The sequence below is a fragment of the Saccoglossus kowalevskii genome, chromosome 13, assembly GCF_978046115.1.
Source record: "Saccoglossus kowalevskii chromosome 13, keSacKowa6.1, whole genome shotgun sequence".
NCBI lineage: Eukaryota > Metazoa > Hemichordata > Enteropneusta > Harrimaniidae > Saccoglossus > Saccoglossus kowalevskii.
The window spans coordinates 22,678,924-22,691,528 of NC_140653.1; the positions used below are offsets into that span (position 1 = coordinate 22,678,924).

Below are 12,605 nucleotides of genomic sequence, written 5' to 3' on the forward strand. Positions count from 1 at the left end.
GTTTGATGTAACGTGTTAATTATGTAAACAATGACTGTCCATTTTGTGCGAACTTGTACCTCTATACTTAGTCTTTGTAAATATATAAGCTAAATTACGGTTCTGAATGAGACAACAGACAGAGAATGTTTTTTTTCAAAAACGTCACAAAACGCTTCTCGCTACCTTAAATCATATTTATGTTGTATGTCGTGATGGTGGTGTTTTGTGTTTACGTTTTGTGTTTTATGGCGATAGATAGGAATGTTGTTTTTGGCGATAGATAATTGTTAAATATAAAAAATAAATATTGAGTGGCAAGATGTTTCTTTTAGTCAGTACTGAAGAAGCGGACTTTGATAGAACCCGATCTGAACGTTCATATGTGACCAACTGTAGGTACCACAGTGAGCCATCAAATAATATTGCATCATGGGAGTTTGTGATCTATTCTGGAGGACGTCGTTTCGCCGTAGCTGGCAGACTGTCAATTATACCAGTTTTCATGTGTCAACTAATCACGCGTTTGCCAGTAAAGTTAGAACATGGAAGGGACTCCTAAAAAATATTATCACAGAGAAAGTGTCTAAGCATGCTCTTTTTCGATACTATCTTTTCTGTTGGTGTTCGCCGATGTCCGGTGATCAAAAATTTCGACAGTTTCTGGCGCCAAACCCACGCACTGACTATGGTACCATCGAATAATGCAATCGTCACAAGCAATCATTGATTAAGTCTCATTACCATTACAAATACAAAATTCACGATATTTCATCACTTCTTCTTCAATCAATGTTATATCTGACTCTATTCCATTAAAGTTCGCCAAGATCTCCGGATACAACAGCATTCAAACTAGACGCCATTTTCAATATTGTACATGCGAGGTTCGACTATCGCTTCCGAAAATGCTCCGAATATTACCGAATGCTCGAGATTAGCATAACCCATTGTACGAAGGTGTTAAAAGCTAACAAGAACAATGTTTGTGAACAAACATTGACAAACGATCATAGGGTAAAGCTAAAACAATAGCGTCGTGGTTTCTTCCATTAGTACCTTCCATGGTTAGAACAATGCACTGTGTGTTGTCATACAAATTAATGTATTGTGATCTACGGAATGTGCATCATAAAGATAATTCTATTGGATAATTCCGGCCTACTGCAGTTAACGAGTGGGGAAACTCGCCAGTGAATGACATTCCCGATTTTGGTTTTGAACTGGCTGCGTCATCCATCCGGACCACTCTCCTTTTACAAGGTACGAATATTGTACAGATAAACTCTGTAATTGATTGGTATCGTGTTCGACTGTGTGTGCAGCGTGTATTCTACGACTATAGTGCTTCTGACTGCGTTCTACAATTACCGTCGTCGCCACCGTTAGCAGAGACTCGCTGGAAAATACACCGTTATCACGCACGTTAAGACCCGTTTTCATCTAGTTTGAAGAAACTGTATGTAGGTAGGGCTGTGTCCGATCGCCAGTATATTATTTGCGTCCGTTGTCTATTATGTATGTCTCTTAGTTTTATGCATGACCATATATTTCGATTTTGGAAGAGTAATTTAATACATCTAATTTCTGTTGATACTCGACCAGCCATTTATTCACTCTAAATTACCAACTATTCTTTTGGTCCGCAACTTTACATTTGGCATAAATAACATTTCCCCCTAATTCCAACGGGGGCTATGTCATTCACAATGACTTGTTAAATATGTAGGCTGGTGGCTGCAGCTGCATGCCAGCACAGCCACCATACCAACAAGTTTCCCCGGCTTTGGGTAAATACATCCCTGCGAAGAAAATTCTACAATCATACTATAACACCTAAACTAAAAAGATAAAACTTATAACAAAGGAAGCCAAATATACTGTGAAGGGAAGGGTGGGTCGGGTAAGAAATGGCTGCCTTTTAGTAAAACATTGCAGTAGAGTGAGAAAGGAGAACCATAGGTAACTGGTTGTACCCACGGAAGGTACACAGTCCCTCAGCACCCGGTTGGGAAACGCTATTGTTCTGAGGTGTGAATCGCCCGAGTTCCCCTGTACAGTGCGTGTTTTCGCTTGTGCGAGAGAGCGGTGACGTCATAGCATTATCTTGGAGCTCGTTCGAAGCACATCCGTTCGTGTACGTCTCCAAATATTGCGTGTTTTTGAGCAAAGTCGGTAAATTTTATTTAAAGTTACAAAACTATGTGTGATCATATCGGTTTCGGGAAAAGGCACATGTATTTTAAAATCCATATTCATTATAAATTACGAAAAAAAGATTTTGATTTCAAACTGTAGCTGCCATGTTTATTCATTTAATATTACTGTATGCGTTACGGCAATAATACCACGAAAGTTTCAACCATGGTGAATCACGTTACCACCAACAAAAAAATCACAGTCGTTATCAATTTGTGATTTGATACTTTAATTTTTGGACAATATTTTTTACTTTGTGCACAAGTGCCGGGAGGGTGTTCATTTCAGTCATTCATTTTCCATTTGATTTTGCCGTAGGTGTTGTGTGTGAATCAAGATGGCTGTTTGGTGTCGCTAACAGAAAATGTTATTCCGTGAGAAATAGGAACTACCAAAACTTAAAAGATGGAATTAATTGTAGCTTTTAGATAACCAAACCGTTATGTTGTTATATGACCCATTCTAATCATATTAAATAACAGTATGTCACTTTACTCGGCACATGTGCTCAGCAGAATACTAGTATTTGTTTTCAAGATGGCGATACCTACTATTGTCGCCGTTATGCTGAGAGTATTCGATTGTATCGACCATCGTATATGCACTTTTCGGCTTAAACTATCATATAGTTAGTACAATTTGGAGGTTAGATATCCTAAAAAAAATGGCAAATATTATTTCCAATGCCATTCTCTTATTTTTTCATTCGTTTTTTTCCAGTTAAAAATTCAGTCTTGTTTGTGGTCAGGTGTAAACTTGAAGCCATACACGACGACGACGGTGGTGGTGACGACGATGCATATTTCCTGCATCTAAATACTGGGGTCCTTCTTCCATTATGTCATCCCAATCAATATCACTGTCGAAATTTTCGTGTTTTCCCCGCATTTCGTTAAAATAAAATAGCCAGAAGTCGGAAAGTTGAAATTTTCACAGCAGTGAAACGTGAAAATGAAGTTGTGTACGCCTGCGCAGAAATGAATTGCGAGGTATTCTGGGTGGCAATGATTTCATACTATATGCTAATTTTATGTTAATGTAGACAGTGTGGGGATTACCGGTAGGCTAATTTTACGAACGCGAAACACTCATTGTGACAATAGAACTTTGAGCTCTGTTAGCCACACCTTTGCTAGATCAAATATTATTCATAATCATGGCTTAAGATAATTGCATTTTAAAGATCACATTTGAATAATCGGGGTATTAATTAATGTAGTGTAAAAGTTGCATTTGCATATTAGTTATAATCTGCTGAAATTCATATAAACAAACAATGTAAACACATATTATATCATCATATTACACTATAATAAATCTGTGTTTTAATCCAGCAGTACTCTTAAATAAATATTATTTTCCCCAGTGGTGAATTGCTAGTCGACAAAGAAATTTCTCTTCCAGTAACTTGTTTTTTTCTCCCAGATCTGGTGTATAGTACCGGCTGGAAACTTTCATTTCCACTGTCTGATTATTCATTATTAGAATCACCAGACAGTGGGTCCTCATCAATGTAAATACAACTGCTGAATGAGTAATAAGAATATGTGTTTGTTGAGGCAACAGTCAACCACTGTGCATAAAATGTCGGCTACGTATACTGTGGTGTCATGAGGCTTGCATTGCACAAAAAATTGCGACCCTCCCCCCCCCATGCCTGCACAGATTACTGTAACCCTCCCCTCAACACATGCACGAAAATCAGTGATCCCCTCCACTATAAAACACCGACCTACTCTCTCCTGTACTTTCTGTCCAGTCCCCAAGTGATAAATTGTCTTCATTACTTCCATGAACTCGGAAAAATATGTTACGATACAATCGTACCCTTACCCTCGTTGTACATTTAATATAAATGTAAATTACTACTTGATATGAACACAAATTTGAATTATACCTGGGACGAATCCGGGCCGAAAAGGCGCAGGACCTGATTGTCTAGAAATCATTGAAACGTGCGTCTACACTTCCAAAATATCTAAAGCTATGAAGAATAGATAAAGGTAATTTGTGAAGTTATTGCTGATTTATACCGCACATATACTAGACGTCACCAAGTTGTATTGGTGTTGTCATGACAATGCGACGGGGAGATGCCCTCATCGGTGGAGTCCGCATGCAGTCATGGCAACGCACGCAATGTAGTAAAGCTATTGGTTGAACAATTAATGCTGTCAAATATAAGAATGGGCGGGTTCTAGCGAAACAAGTCAGAGCATGACCGGGAGCTTGCGGTAACGATCGTAGTAGTATTAAATTAAATAACTGATTATATTTCCGGTGTCTTTACGACTGAATGGTGCTCATAGATGGCGAGCGACCCTGGTGTACCACTCACTGCCTAGCGAGTTAACCATTCCCCATACAACCACTTATCGTGCATTCAACCTGGCAAGCCATCCATCTATAACAACTCTGAATCTGAAACCCAAAATGATTGTGTTGCGTGTGAAGCAATGCATCAATTCGATTCTAGATGCAGTATGCATTTATAATATATAGACTACTTTCCCGGAAGTAGCAAAACTGGGATGCAAAAATAATACTGCCTTGTCATGGTGGAAGATACAAACACGTCAGTTTGTTGATAGTCGATAGAGTTTTATTTTTGTTGCGTCAATTGGTACACCCAGAAACGCAATATCACGCGTGCAAGTTTACGTTACACGGTTACACCCACAAACTACTTGCGCGCGCATGCGAAGCGCCGTATCTTCGACTTCCGTGAAAGTGGTCTATATCTTGTTGAATAACAGTACATCTGAAACATGTGTCATTACCGTCGTTGGTGGCAGCACATCACAAAGTGTACATTATACATCCAAATGAGCATACAATAACAATATACATGGCAGACATATAACATTCATAGCAAACCAATTACGGATCTATTGTATATTATGTTGTGAACTCGTTGTCCTATTTCATGTTATTTAGAATTCGTAAGTACAATCTGTCTGTCTTTCTTTCTTTCAGATATCTGACTATTCAACAATGGGAAGACGGTATTCTACTAAATTCATGTTGGGTAACGTCCTGATTCTGTCGTCGTTTAGTTATTTATTTCTAGGATGGTACTACTACATACTTACAATCAGTAATACCGAACACTGTGTGCGAAATGTTTTGCCAAGAAATACTGCCACTCCAAGACTCGACTGTGCACAGCTTATGACTGATGTGATTAACAATAATGCTAGCTGTATTGACACAAACTCGGCACTGAAAAAGTGTCTAAATATTTCAAATGCTGGTAGAGCACCATTACCAAACTTTTTCCTAAGTAAAAATACGAGTACAAACGATTATCGTACTGCAAACATTGGTTTTATCCATCTTCCAAAAGCTGGTGGCACATCCGTTGAAACAATTCTTAAAGAAAAATATCACAAAGGACAGCGAAATTTTAGAGTTAGTCATTGCATGGATTTTTTTAATATTGGCCGAAATGAAAGCACACAATCGCAGAAAACTATATTTTGGTCAAAACGCACTTTCGGGATACATGATTACATGTATTCGGGGAGACCATTTGCTTATGTAACCTGGTTTCGTGAGCCAATAAGTCGTCTCATCTCGACGTACTATTATTTGAAAGCTAATCGCTGTGGAGGGCTTGATCATGTGATGTGTAGGGAGTATGTGATTAATTCCAAATCATTGAGTCAGTATTTCAAAAATACTGAATATATGCATCATCCAGATATGAATAATTTAAATGTAAGACTCTTACAATTTGGTGATTTTCCTGATATTGACAGTACATTTGAAGATTGCTGTGGAGCTGCTGGACTGGGAGATGTCTTTGACATACCAGCCGTGGAAGAGAAACATTATTTGGTTGCAAAAAGAAATATTCAAACTAAAATGGCATTTGTTGGGATCACTGAAGACTTTAAAACTTCCCAAGATATGCTATCAAGCATACTTGGTTTACCCATTCAAAATGAAATTCACAGAAATGCAAATTCGCATTCATCAAATGTAACTGATTATGAACTGAAACAACTAATAATGAGAAACTATTGGGACATCAAATTGTATGAAGATGCAAAATTCATTTACGAGCAGCAAAAGAAATATTTCACAAATATTCATTGAAAATCATCACGTGTTCACAAAATTTGCATATTAGTCTCATTGGCTCAGTTTCAACTAATAAATCAAATCATAATATTATGTTAATTTTTAAAGGCAATTGACTCGATTACTTGGCAAAACGTATTCAATATTTATGATCAATGTTTAATTAATCCGGCGACCAGATACTTCTCCAAATTGCATATTTTGTTAAAGGATTATATATTATTGTATACAAGATCGGAGAAAACGTATGTTGTCATTTCTTCTGAATTCGTTTACACATGATGATGTGCGTGCGATTTTTATTCCTTTAAAAAAAGATGAACTAAAACAACGAGTTAAAATAGTCACCTTTAATATTTCTCACTTCGTTTCTTTAAAAAATTAGCCGCATGACATCACGCAAATGTGAAATGTACCTAAAAAACTCTACAATGAATCAAATTATATGGGGTGAGATTAGTAGCAAACAAGAAATTTTGTCAATATTTGTTCATTTTACATTAAAATTTATTTTTCATTGATATATTGCTTATTGAAATATTTATCTTTTTTTCATTATTACATTATATTATCATTATTTGGTAATTATTATATTCTTTCATCATTATTATATAATTATTTGACCACGTTTACACTATTGCATTATAACATAAACTTGATTGTGTGTGTGTGTGTGTGTGTGTGTGTGTGTGTGTCTAATTATTAATACACCAAGTCTATATTGAAATATCCTTAGTACCGGTATATAATTATTTGACATTTTTTGTATTATTCATTATTTGAATGTTATTATATCATTCTTCGGTATTTTGAAGATTTTTCAACAATATTTATCAGTAATTGGATCGATGTTTGATTTTCCGTTTTGCTTTTGTCATTCACAATTGTATTTACTGTTACTATTTGAATTATTTCTCCATGGGAATGTTAATAAATCGAACTTGTATTTTAATTTGTTTATAATTTATAAGGAGATGACATGACAACTGGAAACTATGCATCTTGATGGGGGGGGGGGTCCTTAAACAATGAAGTTGGTGATGAGCTGGCATAACTTTGGATAGATTGGTGTAGTCTCGTACCTTATATGTGAATAAGTATGTAAACCAATTGTAACCATGGCTACTGTCGAGGTGCGCCAATGGGTATAAGACCCATAAATACTTTCGCACCAGCCATCTGACCCAATTCATTTAATTTAGTGAAATCACAACAAATCAGGACACTTCCATCTTTCTTTGGAACAACGACGATTGGAGCACACCGGCCGGTCGGTCCGTCCGGCGACTTTACGTTAGACGTTGAGAGATTCTAGTCTCTCAAGTTCATCCTTGACTCTTGGCAAGAGGGGTATAGCAATACGGCGAGGTATTGGAACTGAGTATGGTTTCGCATTGTTCTTTAACTGGAGCTTATATGGATGGGGCATTTCACCTAAACCATTAAACAGTTGGGGGTAATCCTCGATACAACCCACATTGAAGGATAAAAGTTCTAGATTGCGACTGGTGTCTCGTCCCAGTAGTGATAACCCACTGCCAGCGACGACTCGTATCTCGGCCAGTGTATGATAGAGTTTCAATGTTCGCTTGAAATGACCCTAGTGCAGATAGTAGTTTTCTATCAGGCCCTCTAAGTACACGTTGTAGGGGTGTGAGGATTTTGTCTCTGAAATGTTTTTCATAAAGATCGCTAGAAATAACATTAACGTCTGCACCTGTGTCAGCACGGAATCTAAGAGTGGTTCAGTCTATACTGAGATTAACCATGGAGGTAAAAAAAGAATTCTGTGCAAATCCCCCTTGATTCTGGCTGCTGGCCATTTTCGTTCATGAAATCGTCAGATACCAATTGCAATTTTGAATAAAAAAAAGTTAGCGATTATAAACAATGGTCATTAACGTAACCCCCGATCCCCTCACCCTTTTTGTTTTGCATTTTAAGGCAAGATATCGAAATTTGAAACCGACAAGGTGTCGATTTACTAGGTGCCATGTTTCACAACTGGTTTATTTATATTCGTATAGCCATGGAAGTTATAGTTCCATGGTATAGCGGATGATTTTTTTTTAATTTGTATTTATTGATTTTTAGCCCCCAAGTGACTGTGGTTCGTAAGTCTCATTTGTCTGACCCACACACAATACACGCATTTTGTCCATAACTATTTCGATATCTTGTTTGTCACCTTCACTGTCAAAACTGAGTAAGTTGAATGCTTGGCGTGCCGACTTAGAGAAACATGTGAGTAGAGTGGCAGTACTGAGTTCCTTGTCTTTCTCGAGAAGACCTGAAGATATTTCATAGTCCGTTTATACCTGTTCAAAAAGTCCAACTTGTCGGAAAACGGAACGTGAGAGCAAGATGCCATTTGTTTCGTGACCCACAAGAGTTGACGAGCGTATGGAGTACTGTAGTGTTACTTCAAATATTCAGGTTTACTTCTGACACCATGTCGTGTTAGGATGGCTGAAACACGAGTCAATACTAAACTGATACTGGACGAACAATATTTATTATAAGGCAGACGTCATATTACAAGTATCAGAACTGCGCATGCTCAAAGCAATGCCTTGTGGGACAACTATAAGGCTCAAACCAAAGTGAACGAGCCCCTCATTATTTAGTCAGGTTGTTTTGAGGGTTTTTCTAGTGTCAAGGATAATTTGCATAATTTATGTTGGTGACCTAGTTTTTTTTCTGTTATTTTTGGGTTATCATATTTGTCTTGTACATATATTTCCAGTTGTAAGCACATGTATGTAGTGCGAGTGGTTGGTGCTAGTAGCACTAATCCCAATCTGATTAAAATAAGATCCTAGTTTGGGCTTTTATTTATTTATTTATTTTTTTTGGTTAATATAATATCATTCATATTTTTTTCATATATTTTACTATTTTAAAAAAAAAATTATTTGCTGGTATTTTTTTTAAGTTTTGGTAATCGCGAAAGCCCACAAGGATCTGACCAACTACCTATACAAGTCGCGTTCAAGTCTCGTAGAATCAACAACCAATCAGAACTCGTGTTACAAATCACTTTCTAGAGCAGGAGAAGCGACACAACAAACAAACAGATGAACAATGGTGGACTTGTTTTTCTGCTGTATTTTTTCGGAAGACGTATACTAAGTTACATTGAACAGTGCAAATACGTAAGTTATCGCTATCGATTTCAGTAACTATTCACGTGCCTTGTTTTTTGAGCTGCCATTCACTAGTTTTTAGCTTAGAAAATGATTAACGTTATGAATTATTGATTTGATTGTAAGATTTCCGTGCCGTAAGGACGACGTCAAAAGATCGATGTCGGATAAAAAACTTATTTGCTTTAGTTTGGGGGTGGGGGGTTTTGACCTTAAAAAGTTTCCATCCTACAAAAACGATTTTATTTTTTAATGAAGTAAAACAATCTTGGAGTATTTGTATCTTGTTTTTTTCTATTCAATCATAGACAGACATAACAGAAAATGAAAAAAGCATCCAAGACGACAAAATGATTTGGTCCAAGAGTAAATATGTGCGTCAAATGAGATGCATTTGTAAAGTCTTTTTACACCCACCCGACAACCAACTGCTATGCCATACTACTGTCCGGTTATCACTGAATTTGTATTTAATGGTGAATGTAGTCTGACGCCATGACCAATATTTATCAATTAAGTTTCAGTGGGGGGTTTGAAAAAAACTAAAGGAATTAAGTTTTTTATCCGACATCATCATCGATCTTTTGACGTCGTCCCGAACGAAACATTCATAGGCGATTTTAGTATGTGATTGGTTGCCGAAATCATTATAACTTAAAAGACAAAAGGTCTCTGCCGAAATCTAGCAGGAAATAATGCTTATAAATGACACTAGTTATACAGGGTTGGCTTAAATCGTAGTAGCGGCAATTTTGGGCGTCTTTTATCTTTTATAAACAATATTTTCTACTAGACTTCGGCAATCAACCGCATACGTTAGATCGTCAACATTATACTACTAGTAATTGTGGAGATAATTGGTTTTGTATTTTGTCCACACAGATTAATCATGGCAACCCAAACAAACCTGTGTGCAGTTTGTGATTTATAGTTCCATGATAATCCGGATATCTTATGTGATGTGTTACAAGATATACAATTACCATCATGGACTCTACTATGTATACAGTTGGTGTTTTCATCGACCTAAAAAAGGCGTTCCACACTATAGATCACAAAATCCTAGTCCACAAATTATGTAATTATGGCATTCGAGGTTTTGGATAAGTAGCTATCTCAGTAACAGGTTACAGCAGGTCTGTATTGATGGTATTAACTCGGATCTAATGAGTATAATTCATGGCGTTCGGCAAGGTTCAATTCTTGGACCAACTTTATTTATACAATATGTAAATGATATCTGTAATGTATCATAATTGTTATTCTATATGCAGATGATAGTAACATATTTTTATCTAGAGAATATGAAGAAGTTACACTTATGGTTTATGGCTAGCAAATTTTCTTTTAAATATTTCTAAACTAACTACATGATTTTCTATTGTAAAAATGTAAACAGTGTCCATCCAATCAAAATCAATGATGTTTATATTGAAAGAGTGTATCATACTAAATTCTTATGTGTAGAACTGGACTGTAAATTCCAGTGGAAAGAACACGTGAAAAATATTCAGATTAAAGTTACTAAAAACATAGGTATTCTTTACAAATTAAAATACCTGTTAGAATCATCTGTACTTAAAAATCTGTATTTAACCCTTATATTGCCACAATGTATATAATCTAATTGAATTAAGAACCATGCTTGTAATGTATACTGTTTATCATAAAAGAATCCCAGAAAACATCTTGAAGTACTTTACAAATACCCATGAACTTGAAGTACACAGCCATAGTACAAAACAGATTAGATTTCTGTAAAAAAATACAGAAGAACTACTCTCAAGTCAATGTGTATGTCATGTTATGGAGTCAAACTTTGGAATACTAGTAATAACAAAAATTATATTAAATATTGCAATAGTCAAACAAAATGTAAACACCTCTATGTAAAGAGTCTGTTAGATAAATACAATATCCAAAAACTGCAGTAACTTAGTATCTATTTAATGTTTAAATTATTTTGTCAATTATTTTCTCCGTATATTATTTACCAGAACCTTGCCATGCCAAAATCATCACAATGTATACAGGTGGCAATGCTTCTTGTTGCCCCTTTTTCTATAGCTGTTATATCTATCTGCTTGTAATTTTAATTCTTTTTTGTATGTCACATTTAGCACTATAGAAATAAAAGGCTTTGTTATTTTTGTTATCATCCATGTGTGATTTGTATGGGTTTTAATGACAAGCTTGTAAAAGCTCAGAATACAAATTGGAGGTGTTCATGATGTAAAAATAATTTGCAAACTAGCTAATTTACATGAGTAAATTATCCCGAACAGTAATGCCATGTAGATACATCAATGTATAATATCCCTATCAAATTTGGTGCAAATCCTTTGATTTGTTCACAAGATAGTTTTCTGGAACACACCTTAAACTCACACTTGAGCCAAAAATGAATCGTATAATTTGTAATAAACAATTATTTATTTACATTAATGATGGGTGTTTTTTTTACTCTGATTTTAAATGCATACATGATCAACAAAGTGATATGTACATGTACATTGATTTATTCAGTTTGGTCTGCTTCCAAACTTTCATTAGAACATGAAGACTGTGATGAATCTGCCAATACAGCATCCGATTCTAAGCTGCACATGTCATCTGATAACTCATCACTCTCTGTATCAACACAGTAATGGACCATATATTTTTCTACACAGTTAGCATGAAAGTCGCAATTACTACAAGAACAGATCCGCTCACATATATCACAGCAGTTGTGATGTGATTCCTTGTTTTTTAAAACACTTAAGTCTTTACTGAATGTAAAATCTTCAAAAAATTTAACTCTCCTACAGAGAGTATCATTTTTGACATAACTTTTTAGTTTTGGACAAATGTTGCGTAACATTCCACCGTGATAAAATAACACGGCATGAGATGGTTTACCATCTCTGCCAGATTCTTGTATATAGCTCTCGAGATCAAATGATGGCCCATAGTGAAGTACATGGTATGTTGATTTCATGTCAATGCCCATACCAAGAGCTGTTGTACAAACAAATAATCTTAAAATTAGAAGTAGATAATTTAGTTAACTCTTGTAAGTGCGATTCTTGGACTGTATTATCCGTCTCGCTGTGGTACATGCCCATATAATCAACTGATTGAGGGCATTCCTCCTTAAAAAAATGATAAAGTGTTCCTGTTGATCAATAGATGAACTGTATACTATTGTCCTAG

At 35.9% G+C, this 12,605-nt stretch overlaps 1 protein-coding gene across 1 annotated transcript; it reads left to right on the forward strand.

The window, feature by feature from the left end:
* The first annotated feature begins 1,186 nt into the window (after positions 1-1,186).
* On the forward strand, positions 1,187-7,216 carry LOC144347006 (uncharacterized). Its single transcript, XM_085506759.1, has 2 exons — positions 1,187-1,242; positions 5,155-7,216. Exon 2 carries the CDS (start codon positions 5,173-5,175, stop codon positions 6,277-6,279), a length of 1,107 nt encoding a protein of 368 aa, XP_085362885.1. The 5' UTR covers positions 1,187-1,242; positions 5,155-5,172; the 3' UTR covers positions 6,280-7,216.
* The last annotated feature ends 5,389 nt before the right edge of the window (positions 7,217-12,605 follow it).

Coding starts and splice junctions, on each gene's coding strand:
- LOC144347006 (XM_085506759.1), top strand. CDS start 5,173: ATGGGAAGACGGTATTCTACTAAATTCATGTTGGGTAACGTCCTGATT.